At 35.0% G+C, this 19,987-nt stretch overlaps 2 protein-coding genes across 2 annotated transcripts; both read right to left on the bottom strand.

Moving 5' to 3' along the window:
- Positions 1-957: 957 nt before the first annotated feature.
- On the bottom strand, positions 958-2,068 carry LOC119078895. Its single transcript, XM_037186625.1, has 2 exons — positions 1,983-2,068; positions 958-1,921 (listed from the first exon to the last, which is right to left on the bottom strand). Exons 1-2 carry the CDS (start codon positions 2,022-2,024, stop codon positions 989-991), a joined length of 975 nt encoding a protein of 324 aa, XP_037042520.1. The 5' UTR covers positions 2,025-2,068; the 3' UTR covers positions 958-988.
- Positions 2,069-6,052: 3,984 nt separating this feature from the next.
- LOC119078896 lies at positions 6,053-7,267 on the bottom strand. The gene is made up of 2 exons (XM_037186626.1): positions 7,128-7,267; positions 6,053-7,069 (listed from the first exon to the last, which is right to left on the bottom strand). The coding sequence occupies exons 1-2, from the start codon at positions 7,167-7,169 to the stop codon at positions 6,140-6,142; spliced, it is 972 nt and encodes a 323-aa protein (XP_037042521.1). The 5' UTR covers positions 7,170-7,267; the 3' UTR covers positions 6,053-6,139.
- Between the last annotated feature and the right edge of the window lie 12,720 nt (positions 7,268-19,987).

Consider the following 19,987-nt stretch of genomic DNA (forward strand, 5'->3'; position numbering starts at 1 on the left):
ACATGCACATGTACTGACATCAGCAATGCTTATACGAATGGGTGAGGCATGTAGAAAACTACAGAATTGATAGCATTTGTTTTTATCAGTTCATTGTGTTGCGGTTCTACGAGAATATGGGAGGTAGTGGTGGTGGTGGTTTTCTGAGTGTTATGTTTTGTTCAAAATTTGGTAAAATTATTAATATTTTTTTGTTGTTGCCTGTAGCTTGTTGTTCTTCCGTTGTTCGTAAAATCTTATATAAGGGCAGAGTGTCACAACAATCCATTTTATTGCATTTGTAATTTTCCACACATTGCTTCAGTTATTTTGTTAGACAGTGTACAATGAACTTATTCCAGCGATAATTCTGACCGTGTCTTTGTCATCATCATTTTACTTTGAAATTTCAGGGATGGTGAAAGCTTGTCATCTCTTATCTTAACAATGATCGATAATGTCGAGCTGCTAATGTTGTTGTACTTATAATATAGCAAAATGAAAGTTGAAAATAGTGAAGTAATAGATCGATGGAAAGACCAGCTACGAGCCCCCATCTGAGAACGATGTACGTATATGTGTGTTTGTGTTTATTTGAGCCGAAGGCATTTTACATGACTAAGGACAAAAAGATGGAAGGTAGAGTTTTCGTGTGAATTTTGTTGATCCGAGGAGAAGCCGAGTAATTTTTGTATTTTGAATTTTAAATCATTTTTATTGCATTCAAACTGTTACTATCAACTAATAATGTTTGTTACTATCATCTTCACGCGTTAGTTGCAAGACAAAGACACCGAATCTAGAAAATTTGACCAAACACTAAGAGTCGCCTTCTCCAATAGATTACTTTGCGGAATGGAATACAGTGAGTCAGAGAATATGAAGTGGGGTGTGAAGGTAATAGACCAATATCTGCTTTTTCGAACTATATTGAACTTTAACTGTGTAACTGTGTAAATCTAAGGTTTTATTCTTCCATTCAAATTTTACTTTTAAACATTATTGAGCTTTAACATTTGGAAAATGTCAATCCCTGCATTATGCTTGAAACACCAGAAGACAGACCCTCAGTAACTTTGTGGACGGTTAAAATAGTACCCGCAGTGAGACCAAAAACACTCTTCAAAGTTGCGTTGAGAAAATCATTGAATGAAACAAGATTTTCCAGCAGTGTCCGTAACGTCACCGTACAAATTTCGTTAACTGATCGAATTGTTTTTGTCAGATGTACAATCGAAGCATCCACAGAGTCTAGGCATGAGTTCAGTGTCGAAGGTATATGTTTACTCTCCGAATGAACAATGGCAGCAATAGTAGATTTAGTGCCTTGCACAAAGACGTAACAGTGAGTTAAAATTATAGCCAAAATTAGGACTGATTCATTGACACTTTCGGTAGATAAACTGACATCGTTTAGTGCCGTTTCAGAGATCTGTGCTATTTTATTTGTTAGCTTTTGCAGACACTTCATCACTGGCTCAAAATCTGTTTTTTTACCGAGAGCAAGATTACCAACGCCGTTCCTTAAAAAATCGTTTAAGAGTCGCTGTACCCACCGCTCAACACATTTAATATCATTGTTAATATAATCCGTAAGTCTACCAATGCTACACTGTTGGCTGGAAACAATTTGTCTTAATTGGGCTGACATTTTCGGTAGAACTTTTTCGAATTGAACCAACATATTGCTGGGTGTATCTTTCAATGGATCTAACAAAGCCAAAGTATGTAACAACATATCAGCTGAACTGGACAGAAGCGTGCTGTTCTCGTATATGGCAATATGTCCCAAACGGAATGCGTACACCTTGAATGATTCCATCATGTTTCTTGTGATGTGTGTAGTTGATATAGGAAAAACCTTGACTACTTCCCGACAGTGATCGTACACATCGTCAATTAATTTCAAGCTCTCGTTTGTATATTTAGCAGCCGTAATTGACTGAAAAATAATTGTTTAAGATCAGAAGAATAAAATATAAGTGACATTTTCACAGAATTACTGGTATGAATAGCCCAACAATCAATAATATTTTCAAACTCATTGTAAATTTTCCACTCAATCGGTGACGACGATCGAACTAAAGAGTTTTGTCTGATATGCAACAATGTCTGTAATACTAAATTAATTCAACTTTTATTTTAAATTTAAATTCCTTTGCCTTCAAATACTTATGGAATAGGGTGTTTTTTGCATTTATTTGACCTTCAGTCTTTCTACGGCAGAGTAGCTCGAATAAGTCTCACTTCGAGAATAATATCTTCGGAAATACTTAACCGATTTTCCTAAACTTAATTTTTTGCTTGTTATCTATCTTATTATTGGGGCAAACAATGTTCACGAACCCTGATCGTAGAAACTGCAATCAATAAAACGTTTCCAACGCCCAGAATATCTTAGGAACAACGTCATCAATTTTTTCTATCTTTTAGCATAAATTTTCATAACCAGATAACTTATCTCACAAAAACAATTCGAACGTAGTGCTATTTGTTTTTTTGTAATGAATATATCAAAGTTTCATCTGAATAAACGAAACTTGGATGAATTTGGGCCAGCTCAGAAAAAAATCAAAGAATTAAATCCTCACGGCTTTCACTGCCAAAATATTTATTTTACCATGCAATCGACAAATTTTTACAATAAATGCAAAAGAAAACCACCCTATGCAATCTGCACAAGCTGAATCAATACAGTCAGAATCGTACGCAAAGTTAAACCATAGAATTTTACCAATACCCTGTCTAGCAACCAAACTCCGTTTGATGCAGTCAAAATACCACCTCATTCTCACAAATTTTACACTGACTTTTTTTGTAATGGAGTTGCCGTTCCACGCTTTTTTGTTAAGCAATATCGGCATCACACGAAAAGCACAATTGTTGAACTTTATTTCATTTTTGCACACCAAAATGACGGAGCAACACACAAAAAAGACATCACAATCACAATTATTCAATTTTGAACGCCTGTCACCACCAGACAGGAGACGTAATATTTTCAACACAAAAACACACATACTTCATTTAATTTATTTTTAACAGTGTAAAACTTTTATGTCAGCATACAATGTACAGTTTTACCACCCTATTTTTCCTAGTTTGTTTACTAGAGGTATTGATTTTACCTTTTCAAAGAGATCGTTTTCTAAAAAAAAATCTTCACTGCTATTTTTCCTATAAGGTAACGCTTTTAGTGAGCCAGTGCCTATTTTCGGAAAATTGAATTTCTAAATTTGCTAAGATCTTCCAAATATTTGTTTAGCAAATTTACCAAATCGATTTTCTAACATAGGCACTGTTTTTAGCATATATATGCACTTATGTCACCTCATGAGGTGCCGCTAGCTTGATATTTTTCTGCTCTGTACAGAGATGTTAGAGCAGACACACCCGATGTTTTCGTATAAAACATACGTGAGACCCTGAAAATTTTCTTATTCCCGAAATTTTTTGACCCAGTCTGGAAGTCACACAGCTCAAAATATCAAGCCCACAGGAATTGCATAAAAAAAATATTAAATTTTTTCTAAAAACATTTTTTAAATCGAAAACTAATGTGGATTCGCTCGAAATATAATTGCGACAGATAATTGCGCCATGTATTTCTTATGGCGCAATAATATTCGCGCTACAATTTTCGAGCGAATGCGAATAAAGAAAATATAGAAAAATGTTTTCCCAAAAATAGTCCCTGATGAAACGTCATCTGCTATCGACATCACGTCAAAACAAATTGAAGACTGTTGAAAATGCTGGCGGACGAGATACACTCGCGGAATTTAGAAAACCGACACATTTTCTGTTTCGTGGTTTACTGGTTTTCTGTGAATTTTTCATGTATTTTTATATGGAGAAATCAGAAACTCAAGTAAAACACAGAAACAGAAAATGTGTCGGTTTTCAAAATTCCGTGTATGTACAGATACATTCTTTTCTGGTCCCTACTCTAAATACAGATATTGCTCCATTGTGTTTAACAGCCAACTGAAATAATAATTTAGTTGCAGATATTGTCTTTCGCACCTGAATTTAAATTATTTTCGTTAAGACTTATTTTCTACGCAAGTGCACATTTTGTTTGATCAGTCATTTTTTAAATTTCATTTTATATAAGATTTTGTAGAAAAATAAGTTTTCGCTGAAATGTCATTGGTAAAATTCAAGGTAGAGTAACTGATATTTTATGTTCTGTTGATTTTAAATATTTTCGGCACAAAAATACAATCGCTAAACCGAACTGGTGTGCATACGTTATTTTGCACCAGCTGGTCGCATTTGGAATTGTATGTGACCAGCTGGTGCAAAATAACGTATGCAGACCAGTTCGGTTTAGCGATTGTACTTTCATTCCCAAAAAAATATTTTCGGCCGAACTTTTTCGAATTGAACCAACAAATTTTGTGGGGTATCTTTCAACGATTCCAGCAAACCCAAAGTATTTAACATCATAGCCGCTGAACTGGACAGGATGGTACTGTTTTCATAATTGGCAAGATCTCTTAATCGATGTGTGTAAACATCAAACGATTTCATCGAATTGGCAGCTATCTCTAAAGTTGGCAGAGGATAGCCTTTTCCCACGTCCCAGCATTGATTGTACACATTGTCAATGGAATGCCAACTTTCGTTTGTATATTAAAGAGCCGTGATGGCCTGAGAAATTGTCTAAAATCATAATGAAATAAAGACCAAAAATTGACAAAATTACTGGAATCACTAGACCAACTACGACAAGTATTTTCGAGCTCATTATAGAGAACGTTTCACTTAACTAATGGTACGCGACGATTAACTAACGTTCAACAGCTATTTGCGTCGCTAAATTCTATTTTTAATTTGAATTTACAGACTGACCCAATAGAAACTATACTAGTAGAAACTAGGTTCGCGCGAATCAATCTTAACGGTCAGTGGCTCACCATTGCAGACTGTAGAGTCGGTAGATATATGCGAAACCTTCAAAGTTCTTTGTCACACTGACAACACATTTTTTCTCTTTCATCAAATCTGTAATCTGTCTTCCCCGATAATCTTTCCATCTTTCGTATTTACCGAGTTATGAGCCGAAAACCAGTCCGACAATTTTTTTATCATTTCCGAACACACCACCACCTGTTTCAGATTTTTGATTAGTTAATCCGTAGTTTAACGAATTACCCTGTCTAAGTAAAACCTAAAAATGCAAAGAGATAAAATTTAAGTCGGTACCCGTGTCGTATATTTGATCAAAACAACAAGATTTCGTGTTAGTTGCAGATATTTTTAATATTTCAAACACGTGAATTCCAATATTTGGTTATTATATTTTCGTATACTGATCACTCATCTGTTTCACTTCCTTTACATCAAAATATTTTCCACAAAACGTGTCTGTTCAGATGCTACACAGATGTTTCATGATTTTTCAATTATTATTTACTTTCCTTTGACGTGTTCTACCGAACTTCAATTAATATTTTAGAAAGTAAATGGGACAATGGCGTATTTACGTGTACAAAAGAACGGAATTTGAATTCAATTTTTGCGCCAAAATATAATAGACTAGGAAAAGCACATAAATAACTGGGAGCTTCGATGTGTTATAAAGGTGAACTGAAGTGTGTATGACGTTTTCCTTTTCGAAGGGAAAGACTTTTCGCCGTCTTGGAAAATCACAATTGGGATTCTCTGAATTAATTCAATTTGCTTTATTGGCACCTTTCAGATGTGCCTTTTGGCGCCTTTTCTTCACTTCAAGTGCTTTTTTGCAACATTTCAAGCGCCTTTTCCTACATTTCACCAGCGCGCCTTTCAGTCGCCAGTCCGGCACTGATCTCTGTCAATCCTAGGAAACTAATTCTTCTTCACGGACACTAGTGTTAAAGCTCATTGCCGCGCGTCCTCATGAGGAAAAAATTCCATGTGAATCTATTTGTAGATTCTTCTGTCGACTTCTGTGGTTCCATCCCTCGCACTCGGCCAATCGAAAGTCGGTTTGAAAAAGACATCATAAATAGTGTGCCTTTAGAAACCAATCTTACTTATGTTTCAGTTTGGAGTCGAACTTGCTCGCATTAATAAAAATCTAAAGTTTCAATCACTCATATCCAATTTATTCCTATTCTTGAATTGGAAACTAATGAATACAAAATATCATTCAAAGTAAGTATATTTTTCATTAACCCAACTTATTCAATCCCTGTGTTATACTTGAAACACCAGACGACAAACCTTCAGTAATTTTTTGGACCGTTAAAATTGCACCCGCAGTGAGTCCAAAAACATTCTTCAAAGTTGCGTTGAGAAAATCATTCAATGAAACAAGGCTTTTCAACAGTGTTCGTAACGTGAAAGCACAAACTTCGGTAATTGATTGAATTGATTTTGTAAGACGTACAATCAGAGCATCTACAGAATATAAGCATGAGTTCAGTGTCGGGGGTGTTTTTTTCTTTTCCGAATGGATTATAGCAGCAATAGTTGACTCAGTGCCTTGAACAAAAACGTAACAATGGGATAAAATTATAGCCAAAATTAAGATAGATTCATCAACACTTTCGGTGGATAAACTGGCATCATTTAGTGCTGCTTGTGAGATCTGCGCTATTTTATTTGTGAGATTTTGGAGACACTTCATCACCGGTTCAAAATCAGTTTTTTTACCAAGGGAAAGATTGTCAATGCCGTTCCTTAAAAAATCGTTTAAGATTCGCATTACTGACAATTCAAGACATTTAATATCGTCGTTAATGGTGTCCGTAAGTTTACCAATGTTACTCTGTTGCATCGATACAATTTGCCTTAATCCGAGCGATACTTTCGGTAGAACTTTTTTGAATTGAACCAACAAATTCTGCGGGGTATCTTTTAACGGTTCCAGCAAACCCAAAGTATTTAACATCATAGCTGCTGAACTGGACAGGATCGTACTGTTTTCATAATTAGCAAGATCTCCCAATCGAAGTGTGTAAACCTCAAATGATTTCATCAGATTGTTAGCCATCTCTAATGTTGGCGCAGGATAGTCTTTCACTACGTCCCAGCATTGATTATACACATTGTCAATGGATTTCCTACTTTCGTTGGTATATTTAAGAGCGGTGATGGCCTGGAATATAAATTGTCCAAAAACAAGACGAAGTAAAAGTAAAAATTTACAAAATTACTGGAATCACTAGACCAACTACGACAAGTACTTTCAAGCTCATTTTATAGTAGAACGTTTCACTCAACTGATGGTACGTTACGATGGAGCCAAAACTTTATATTAAACAATGTTCAATAATGTTTTGCGTCACTGTATTCTAATTATTTCTTTTATTTAAATATGCAGGCTGAGTCAATACAAAAACAGTTTTGTAAACATAGAGGTATCATCTTCAATTAACTTTTCAAGTTCTTATTAAATCGAAGCATAGTACTATCTTAGATCACTTAACACTTTTCAAGTAGAAAGTCGAGAAACCGAAGATTTTTATTTTGAAGGACTAGATTTTGAGGATCGATATAAAAACGGTATATTTTTGAGGCACACCGTACACCAATTTTTGCTCAGAATAAAGATTTCCATCGATTAAAAAAATAGAAAAACTCAAAAGAAAAATTTCGCTCATATGGCTTATGCTGGTAAATCGGTATACTTGTTCATTATTTATTAGTTTGACATAAGGCAAAGGTACGATTTCTCAAGCATGTAAAACACTAGGAACTAGGAATCATATAGGAAAACATAAAAGCTGAAAAGCTCACTGAGATTTTTACACTGTTTCAAGCAAAGCTTATTTTTGAAAAATTAGTTTCTTGATTTTTCTTAGATTTAGAAATTGCTTGAAATTTTAGAAAATCAAAAAATTCGAAAAAATGATTTTTGGAAATAGTGTGAAATCTCCTGCATTTCTCGAGTTTACTCGTAATTTTAGAAATTTGAAAAAGTCAAGAAAATTTAACATTTTGCGATTTTCTTGACGTTTTTTAAATTATTAAAATTCCTTGAATTTCTCGAGTTCTCATAAATTTTACAAAAAAAAAGACTTCCTCAAAAGTAAACCCTGGTTTCAAGATCGTGCTAAATGTACAAACTGTGCTGGACAAGTTGTTGTAAAAGTCCGAATGATCCTGATTTCTTTTCTGAAATCCTGTCCACACTGGTCCGACGGATCTGAAGCCAATAGACTGTTATGCTCAGACGTCAGAGCGAAAGTTCCGAAGACCATTAATTAGACTTGCCTTAGGGAATACTTTCATGTACATTTACAGCAGTCCCACTAAAATTTTCGTGTCCTACCGCAGGACATATAGGACATTTTTTTGAGATTTATTAAAGAAAATAACAGACATTCCAACTATGGTTCAAAGTAGTTATTTATGCCACTGCAAACTTTAGATGCCTCTGTGGCATAAAATCTTGTATTTGACTCAATGCAAAGTATTTTATTATGCTCACGATGTGTATTATGACAAACGATCTATTTTAAGTTCTAAAATATCAACTAGATAGGCCCTTTGGTAAAGTACTTTTCACCTCGATTGCATAAATAACTATTTTTCTATTTGCGGTTTCTGTTTTCTTAATTCTTCGATTTTCGCCTTTGTTCGCTGGATTGCAGCTGTTAGAACAGCACGTCCCCTAATCAATTCACTTATTCACGGTTCCGTTGGAATGAATAAATTAAACCAGGTAGGAGCGCTTGATTTGACTAGGGAACTGCTGGATAATCTAGTATAGTCTTATTTTTATGTCAATGTTCATTTGAGTTCATTTTTATACAGTGCTTTATTTGACGTTTTAAAAATGAACCGCTACTGCCTGGGTTATTTTACTCTGAATTTACGTGAATTTACAGCTTTGTAAAAACATTTGTTACTGTTGATCAACAATTGCTCCGCCACATTTAACGTTGCCAATTCCTGACCAATCGATCTATCGATTTCCCTTATATTGTCTTCCTTCGCTTTTTTGTCCTTATGTTCACGATCAGCTCTTTCGTCCTGCTGATTTTTGTCTACCACTTTTCAGCTTAGAATTTTTGAAGATCTAAATAAACCTGATAGTTTGTGACAAAGTGACAGCTTATACGCATCAATACCATCCTTGACTGGTTGTTGTTCCTTGTATCAACTCTTTATTTTGCAGAAGGTTTGTGCTGATTACAGAATTTGCGTGGCTCAAACAAAAACACGCTTTTGCCAGTCACGAAATTTTTAGAGCTCAAAATCCGCTTGATTGTTACTTAATTAAAGTCCTTGAAGTGCCCTACGTAGGACAGTAGGACAACTAGGAAAACTGGTTCAAATTATATTTCCTTCTCTCTCATCAATGATGAGTCATCATCTATCCGATTCGAGCCGGAAAAACAACCCGACGAATTCCGACTGTTTGACATTTAGGCATTATTTTAGTACTATATCCTAGGTACTTAGACACGTGTATTTACCATGCAGAGTATAGACCTCTGCCACAATCTAAAAGGAGGCCACGAACATGCTTCATGTAGGAATTACCCATTTATTATGACTTCCTTTACAGAAAAATATTTTCCACAAAACTCTTTTGTTCAGCTGCTATATTTTATGATCTTTCAATATTATTTGCATTAATTTGCCGTTTTCCCAGATCGACACTGATATTTTGCGTTTAGAAGTAAAATGGTAATCTTCTTCCACGCGTCCAAAGGCAAATTAATTTATGCTTGAAGGGCTAACGAATAAATTGACTAAGCCAAGAAAAGACTTTATAGCTGAACATAAGTGGTAATCAAAATGTAATCCAACCAGTGACAATATGGCTCGTCATTATGACTCTATTTTTATTATGAATAAAAAAAGCTCATATCCAACATCGTAACAATGATGTTATTGTTCCTAGATCACAGAATTTAATTGCAATTTGACATCATTTCATCTCTTAGTTTTAATAGAAAGATGACCATAACTGTCTTCGGCTCCAACTTCCAGATGACCCAAATGTCTTCCGGTCACTTTAATATAATCAAATATTAATCATTCCATCTTTACATTATCCAATCTATATTGCCATATATCGGAGAGTCCAGAGCCGAAAGTGATAGAGATAGAGGACGTCCCTTTCCAATAATATTGTAATATACACATTTTCACATTATTGCTCTAATAAAAAAAATTTGTGTCCACATTGAGTAGCAATAATAAATATCCCCCTCTTTACGACTGCATTTGCCGCATTGAGACTATGAGTTATAAAATTTTTTCTTAAGACGTGATCACTCACAATGAACGAAATCATTTCCTTCCCCATGTTTCTTTTCAGTCAGCGGAAGTCATAAAAATAATTCCAAGAGATATACACACTTATGCCATGTATGCTGTAAAGTGTGTGTGCGCTATGTCGCTACATATATGTATCTCATTTTTATACACCCCGCTGTAGAGTTATAAAGCCGCCCGAAACTGACTGTAACCATTCTTACAATATTCCATCACATAAAAATATTTTTCCATTTTTTTTTTCTTCTTCATCTTCGTGCTATATAACGTCTTCTGCTCATTCCCTATTTTCTATTCAAACAGATTTTTGAGTATGAAACAGAATCTCTCATATATTCACAGTTTTTTTTTTGGATTTATATCCGTCGCTACGATTTTCTACTGTATTTGATGTCACCCAGTGTGAACAACTTGAACTGTTGAAGGGGTTATACGGCTAAAGCTACAGATAATACACATACACAGTACAATTCGTTCGAATCGTTGCGAGTTGTATATTATATCGGGGGGTACATGAACATTCCAAACATACCAACAGTTGCATGGTTTTGCAGTTGATATTGCCTTGCATTAACATATATAGACTTGATGTATGCAATGTTGTACTGTGTGTATGCATTATACGTTTATGCAAATGGCTTGGGTATTGTAAAATTTCAAAAGCTTTAATCTCAGTGTATACAATCAATAGAAAAATGGGATTGAAAGTATGCTGGAAAGCTAGTTTTTCTGTATATTAGATAGATAAATATAAATGTGTAGTGTAGTGTGTACAGCGTATGGTAACTTTGAACATGATTTATTCACGTACAGATATTTATTCGAAAATTAAAGAAAACGGAGAAAAATGTGGACAAGAATTCAATATCATTTTATTGGAAACCAAGCAGCAGCACCAAATATTTCTGTAAGGATTAGCTCAAGGGTTGAACCACTCCCAAATTATAATTAAATAATCATCAGATAACGCAAATAATAAAAAAAAATCCGAAAAAGAAAAGGAGTTCGAGTTGCCTCTAACAGAAATCTCATAAATTCCATCAGCTTCCCTACTGGAAATAAAAAGCTATTCCTTGAAGAATTCTGCAACGACCATTGTAGAACAGTTCAGATAATTTTACTCGTAATGGAACGAAAATCATCAAAGAAATATTTATGAAGAAATAATTATCATCTGTATCACAAAGTTTGTTTCAGCAAGTAGAGCTATGTTTCGAGTAGGTCTTACATACACTAGTTTAACATTAACTAATTTTCGTTGACCTTACTGCAATAGAAATTTTATCCATAGATTTACTAAATTAATCACTGACGATTTCTTCAGGATTTACTCGGTTTGTCGACAACATGTCTTTAAGGTTTGAGGTCTATTTTAACAGATTGGTCAGAGCGTCATAGATATTTTGGTAATAATCGAAGAATCTTTTACAATTCTTCCGAAATTTTTTACTTTCAATAATCTGACTTGAGATTTAAAAACCCAGACAATAGAAAAAAAAATCGATGAACAAAAAAAAAGTCACCGCCGGGAGTTGAACCCCGATCACCCTGATGACGAGCAAGCACGTTACAACTTACACCGTAAATACGTTGCACGATCGACATTTTACAGAACTTTTGATATCAGACAAAACTCGAAATGAAGTATGTGAGAGTTATGCTTAGAGTTAGTCATCCTTGCAGTTAAACATTAACGAAGATATGTTGACTTTACTCAACATACGGTTTCACTTTAGCATCACCGACATTATCATTGACGATTCCAAAAAAATTTAATACGGAAAAATTTGTTCAAAAAATTCTTGATTTAGACTATAACGCCGTGATTAACATGTTAATCTCGACGTCATTGTATCGAATTTTCCTTCGCAGAAACGATATCTGCAAAGTACCCATTCACTATCTAACCTGGGTAGAGTTAGAGGAAAACTGGTGGTTGGCCCGAGATTCGAACTCGGGACATCATGCGTATCAATCGACGATAATACCACTACACCACCAGCTCCTGTGTAAACGAACAAAGATTCGTCAACGAAAGTTTACGATTCGTCTTTAGGGTTATTCGTGTATTAGTCAGTGTTGCCAACTTGCTGTCATTTAACTGTGTCTTGCGGCGCGTTGATTTAATTTATAATGAATGTGACCGATAGAACATTAACGAATTTTAACTGTGATTCGTTGACAATATTTCTGTGTAATAAATTACTTGGGCTACTGCGTACAAACAAAAAACTCTGACGAAATAAAAATAAATGAATCGTCAATGATAACGTGTCGTTAATGAAAAAGCATGCAAAGTAAGGTTAAAAATGCTTATGGTTTACTATTTAAGGCCGACTCTAAATTCCTTGCTGAAACAAACTTTGTGATACAGATACATACGATAATTATTTCATCATAAATATTTCTTTGATGATTTTCGTTCCATTACGAGTAAAATTATATGAACTGTTCTACAATGGTCGTTGAAGAATTCTTCAAGGAATAGCTTTTTATTTCCAGTAGGGTTGGTCGTAGCCACTTAGCGACTGTGATTGTAGCAAATTATTAGCGTAAGTTACAAAGCTGTTTAAGTGTAAACCTAAGCAATTCATTGTTGTCTTTATTATTGAATTTTTAGCCATGAAGATGACTCAGTCGAGTCGAATGCAAGGCTGTAAATAAAGATAAATCCGGAATTGTTTTCGTTTTTGATCGACGGCAGTCAGCCATACAACCACCGGTGACCACAACATCCGTTGCCAGTAGCAAATATTATTTCGGTCATCTGTTATTGATAAAGACGATAACAATAAGCAATGATCTGTAGCTGGTGTTGTCTTATATATAGAAAAAAGAACGTTAAAACAATTGAAGTAAAAGATTTTCAACAGATCGAAACAAGTAACCGACATGTGTTTTGGTTTTGGTTGCTTGAAAAAGCTCGTACATAATGAAAAAGCAAGGGGAAATGCAAACAGCAGACATGTAATCTAAATTCTTAGTTAAATTCAATTTAGTCAGAAAAGAAGTGATACTGGATTTTTACTGTATACACGTCCAGGCGATGTACGAGATTTTAAAATGAATCTTTTGATCTGTTAGCTCGAGTCTACACATAATCCACAAATAGTCATCAAAGAGGAGTGTCGAAAATTCATATTTCTATGAGTTGTATAATACAACTTGTATTTGTTGTAGCTCTGCTCAATTAAAAAAAAAAAACAGTTTTGAGAATTTTCGGAAATCTGGAAAAATCTAAGAACTTTTGGGTACAATGAAAATTAGTTTCCAAATAATAGGCCCTGGTTTCTGGTGCACTATCGATACCATTTTCATATGCAAGTCACATAGCCAGATAGAAATATTTTTAGGTATCTGGTATCATTGAAAAATGACCAACAAAAATACAATTCTGGGAACTGATTAAATTATAAAATGTAATTTTCGACCAAAAAAATGAAAATGAAAATTTCGGAAAAGAATTTTTTAAATTTTTTTTTCGTCAGAAATTTTTTCTCTGACTTTCTGCAAAACCCACATCAAAATAACATTGAAATTTTCGAATTATCAATTTTTGTCGTTTAATTTTATTTTCTATACGAAATAACTCTGACGGCATTTTAAACAGGACTGAAGTAGTCTTCGGGCTGTATGTTGTATTATATCCTTGTTGTATAAATCTAATATCTATACTGTGGATTTAGCTCTATATTACACTCTTTTATATGAAATGGAGACTGACTGGCATTCTAGTTATGCTATTTTAATAATCGAAATATTTTCCTTTGATATTGGAATTTGTTATATTGGAAAATTTCATCAAAACTTAATCAAAGCGAAAACGATGCTTTTTTTCTACACTGACGAAAGAGAGCAGATGTTAGATGAGTTTCATTTTGCTGCGAATCATTCTGCTTTTGGTCAAGTGGTATTTATCGGATTATTTTTATTTTCCTCGGCGTGGGTGGCTAAGACATTGCAGTATTTTAATTTCAATTTCAACGAAAAAAGAAAAACATTTCTCGGATATACTCGGAAAACAGAACCGCCACCCCGTTCTTTTAATACAGACTTAATTTTTTTAATTGATGTCAAAGAATTTTTTTGTAAATTCCAAATTTTCAGATTTTTTTTTAAACTGATTGTTGATAGAAACTTGTTGATAGAATTGAAATAAAGCTTGAAGGAAGACTCTAATCTGATTTAACTGTGTCAAAAATCTTCATTTTGAACCGTACAATGGAAACTGTTTCACGAGTATTTCACATCTAAGAATGATCTAATCGAAATCTATTGAAGCCCGTTTCAATCTCCTTGAGGCCTCTATTCATATTTGTAACAGCCTTGTGGGTAACCTTTTCGTAAAACTTTGATTGAACGAGATTTTGGGGTCTCATGGTGATTGAAAAACCACACCCCAGTCACTCTCTCGCCTCCAGCTCCGGTTGGACACAATTATTCGACACAATGAGGAAAAACCGTAAATAATTTTCAACTGTTGGGGATTTGTTTAGAAACAGCAGGAATTAACTGACTTTTTGGTCGTATGTGTTCGTGGTTGCAGAGCATCGCACACCTAAGCCCGCCAATACACTAAAACCTTTTCAATTGATCGAATTTAAACGATGAGTCTTATTCAAATTACAATGTTCCAATGGTATTCGAACACACAGGCTCAAAACTCGCCTTTACTTCCATTCTCACATGGACCTTTTTCTATCCTTACTTAATTATGATGCAAGTCAAGCGTTCCTAAAAACAAAACTCTGTCCTTATTTTCTCTCAATTCTGTGAAGACATGCGTGTTTAAGAAACAAGATTACTTTTAAAGATAACCGTTTCGGCTGATCACTGAAGTCACAGCACTGCTACTAGCACGAACATAGAAAGTATTCGGATGCTGTTGAAATCACAGCGTAGGCACTGCGTTTCTGTTATACAGATAGATGACTTGTTTTCGTTGTATGAGTTAAAACATACAATACAAACAATCCCAAGCGGTAGCTCGTATCACTAAAGCCTCCAAATTTGACACTTGACGATTCAGTGTTCATGCTAGTAGCAGTGCTGTGCTAAAGTTCATTACTATTGTAAAACACAATATATGGAAACAAACTGGCTCGTGGTGAAACAAACTCGTTTAAATGTTCCCTTAAGAACAAATATAACCCAATCCCACTCTATGTGGTCACGGCAGATGCATCTGTTTACACAGAAAATTACCGTAAGTTCGCTATTTCCGCTTAATAGAATATTGTACCAACTTTGTTAAACCGATCAATCTAATAAAATAAAACTTACTCGCTGTCCATTCATCTATCGAAATTTGTGGCAAGAACATAAATCCGAAATGGACAAATCATTGAATTTCAATATGACAAATTTCGTCTAACAAATTTTCTTTGCCGATACTTTGTTTGGCAAAAGTTTCCACTTCAGTTTCTTCCATAACATTTACTGGATAATTGCTCAATATACGGAAAAGGCTGTAAACAAGTTTACAACCGTTAAGTGGAGTGATGATAAAAAGTAGACATCAAGGATGAGTCAATTTTCTATATTCACTTCTCATACTTATCTAAACGGGGTATACATACATTGTCGCTTTATTTTTGTTATCTTCATCACATAACGTTCTACCGGAGGATTTCTTTTCTACCCCCTGAATAAGAAAACTTTTAGTAATTTTCACCGAAATGTTCCGGCAGTGTGTTTATCAATTTTATTCATTTCAACCTTTTTTTATAGCTCATGTTTTACATATAAATATTATTCATATAAAGTAATCTAAATATTTATGGTAATAGGAAAATATTCAAATTGATTTTCGTCGTCGTCTTCTCTCCTTTTTTTATTTTTCCTTGCCTCCTATCTCTATCGATGATCATAGTTCCTGTGACTTTTGACTTTCGAACCATCGCATTATATCGACAATAACACGAAATTTATCGCAACTGAAGGGGTCGAGGGTAAAGTTGTGACTGGAATTATTCGATGATATTTAGGTATAGACGGAAAATTGTTTTCGTTCGTACACTACACACAAACGAAAATCGCACATAAACTATGACGGTCTTGTTGATAGATTCAAAGCAAACAGAAAGCACAAAGTTGCTGGCATTTTGTCTAGTTTATTATTGTTGCATTGAACATTTTCGAAACGAGAACCGTATCGCCGTACAAAACGTTGTTGTGGTTTTTGTATCAAATCTATAGCTTCATTAGAATTAACATGCGTTTTGCTATAAAGTGTGAACACTCGTGTGAACACTCGTCTGAACTCATTGATTTTATTTTTGAATGTTTTGCCGTTAGCAGGTAGTCCAATAAATAAATAGCAAGTTTATGTGTAACATATGTTGCTGCAACATTGCGGGAACCATTGTCCAACACTGAATTGTCGATGCACCTTTTAATGTGTAGTATTGCTCGCAATTAGTAGTATATTACAATTACGAGAACACCCTAAAAGTTTCGGGAATCGGGTATTTCCGACGCATAAAAGTATTTATCTCCTGTAATGTCATAATATTCACAATTTGAGTGTCACTTTTAGAATCAAAATGGGCCAGATTTAAACACGTCATTCACAGGACGTTACGTTTATTAACTGAAAATTTCGACAATTGGTCATTTGCGCACCGCTATCTTCGATATTTTCTCATTTATTCACGGCGAACTTCGATATTTTCTCATTTATTCACGGCGAACTTCGATAATTTCACATTTATTCACTGAAAATTGACAAATTCTTGACAGTGTACTAGATGTGTGTTTTATTTGTGGGGAATATGAATGAGTGACGGTGTCATGGCGTGTTGATGTTTCAGTTTGATTTTTTTAAATTGGTTTTTATGGTGATTATGACATTACAGGAGATAAAACCTTGTTCCTAACACGGTAGTAAATGGGGGCTTTACGCACACGATGTGTTGCCGAACTCGCTTCGCTCGTATCGGCAATCTCTAGTGCGCAAAACAATCCCATTTACTACCTTATTATGAAAATAGCTATTAATTTGAACATATTCGTAAATTTCAACATTTTTTAAGGTAAATAGCCAACTCAGCTCGAAAAAAGGATGTACTCAGACATTAGGGCTTATCATTAAAAATTGAACTAAAATTTCACGACTTTGGCAAGTTTAGACCAGGGTTTCTGTTGTTTGGGTCGCAGTATCGATGTAATACCAGCATAGTTCGATAAAAGAATCCTAAAAATATGTGTCTAAGAAATCCTAACTGATTTCATCAGAAATTTCGGGAAAATTGAAAGAATTAGATTCACACGCAAAATCAATGCGAGAGCGGCCCTACAAAATGGATCAGTTTATTTCTAAAATTTGAGGTGCAATATGGCCTGTTTCCTAGTGAAACAATAGCTTATGTTTCAGTTATGAAAGTCCATCCCTTTCCAGGCAGAACGTTTTTCCGCTTCTGAGATATTGAGGCCGAGAAATTTAAATCACGAAAACGCCTGATACTGAAGTCTCACTTTGAGATCACATTTTGCTTGCCTTAAGGCCTATATCGTGGCTGTTTCTTGGTTAATTTGCTTTGAGTAAAAGTGAGGAATTTATAATCGAAAAAAATACAGTAAAAATATAAGTTCTCGGAACGTTTTTAGCGAAATTGTTCTAGGACTACACAATTTGCCAAGGGACACTGACTAAGATCAAACTGGTTTTATCTGCGTATATCAAATTATTTCACATGAATTATGACTTTTCTGATAGCTGAGAGTCCAATGCAACAGCAAAGTACTTTCAGTTATCCGGTTTTTGAGGCAGATCTGTGGAGCTCTGAATCCGTCAGCATTAGATGTTTTTAATTTATCGCATTACTACGAAGTGTCAACATTTGAAGGCCGCGTATATGACTTATTACCATTTAGATGGACCATACTTTACATGTTAACATAAAAATACTTTAATAAAAAATAATTATTTAAGAAAAAATTAAAAACGAACAGCACTTCAGAAAATGAATTCTTCCATTTTCAAAAATGGCCGACAAGCCTTTTTATAAATGTTCCTCAACTCACAACAAAATCTTTTTTTTACGATGTTAAGACGTCATTTTACTTAAAAAATGTTGAAATTTACGAATATGTTCAAATTAAATACTTTTATGCGTCGGAAATACCCGATTCCCGAAACTTTTAGGGTGCCCCTCGTACAACCTTGGTCAAGTAAATGAGTCATGGTTGCACGAGGGTGAATGTATGTATGAGTATATCTGAGTGTGAATGTTTTCGGATTTTTCAATGGAATTGGGGTATTTTCGTTATAAGCGAGGTGTTCCAACTTGGATATCGAAAAATCCGATGGAAGTTCGGAAGTGCCAGAGGAATCATCTGTCATCCTAAAATTTAGGAATCAACACCACACCTATATCGAAAATAACCTAGGAAGTTAATGAGTCACCCTCAGTGATATCAGTTATTTTGTAAGTAGACACAAGGACTTGCGTCACTATCACCCTTAGGGTTATTTGACTGATCGTAAATAGTTTGAATTTCAATAGCTTCTTTGACGGATATATTAAGCGTGGGAAGGTTCAACAGGACGTCTGAGTCTGAGTCTGACCGTAAATAGTTCGAATTTCAATAGCTTCTTTGACGGATATTATTAAGCGTGGGAAGGTTCAACAGGACGTGTGTAAGATATTTTTCGGGCTTCGTTGACTGCCCTTGTGAAAGGTGAAGACGATGTTAGGCCAATTGCAGTAGGGATAGTTTGGAGACGTTTGGCAGGAAAGGTGGCTTGTTGTAATGTCAGAGATAGTTTAGTTAAGAAGTTGAAGCCTGTTTAATTTGGGTTTGGTGTTCCGGGAGGTGCAGAAGCGTTGGTTCATGCTGTTCGTCGGTTTTGTACAGTTCAGCATGACAAGCCGATGGCCTTGGTTAAGTTCGATTTCGGTAATGCGTTGTTTAGAAAGTTCATGCTAGGTGAGATTAGAGACGTTTGTCCTGAGTTGTTAGCGTTGATGCAGCAGTCTTATAGACATTTTTCTAATCTTTATTTTCTTGATGAAACTCTGCTTTCAAGGAGAGGGTTTCAGCAAGGAGATCCGTTGGGACCTCCCCGTTTCTGCATAGGTATTGTGAAGATGACTCATTCGTTAGATGCAAGGTTGAATGGTTGGTATTTAGATGATGGTAGTATTGGTGACGTACTTTCTGTAGTATTGGGGGATATTAGGAAGATTTTAGAATTTTGTGATTTGTCAGGGTTGCCTTTGAATGCTAAGAAGTGTGAAGTCTTTTTTGTGAGTACTAGTGAAGGTGAAGCGGCTCATATGTACTCTGATATTTCATCTTTGTTGCCAGGGATTAAGCGGGTTGATGAGTCTTCGCTGGAGATATTGGGCTCGCCTGTTTTTGAGCTAGGTTTAGAAAGGATGTTTTCAACTAAAGTTGAATCTATCAAATTGATGTGTGATCGTTTAACTTTGATGGATGTTCATCCTGCTTTGTGTGTCTTTAGGAAGTCTCTCGGTAGTTGTAGGTTTAGTTGCGTTCCTCTAAGGCGTTTTTGTTAGGTGATCGCTTGAGAGCTGTTGACGAGATTTTCCGTTCAACTCTCGAAGCCATTGCGAATTTGAAGATGTCTGATTTTTCTTGGGACCAGGCTTCTCTTCCTTTAAGCTTTGGAGGTATAGGTGTTAGAGAGCTGAGAGTTTGTTTGCTAGAGAAAGTATTGCTCAGGCCAATAATAAATGAAACACGTCATTGCAGTTTGAAGCTTTAATACGTAAAGCCCGATTTCTCAGGTTTTTGTTGTATTTGGACTGTATATTTT

Source organism: Bradysia coprophila, unplaced genomic scaffold (genome assembly GCF_014529535.1).
Source record: "Bradysia coprophila strain Holo2 unplaced genomic scaffold, BU_Bcop_v1 contig_297, whole genome shotgun sequence".
In the NCBI taxonomy this organism is placed as follows: Eukaryota; Metazoa; Arthropoda; class Insecta; order Diptera; family Sciaridae; genus Bradysia; species Bradysia coprophila.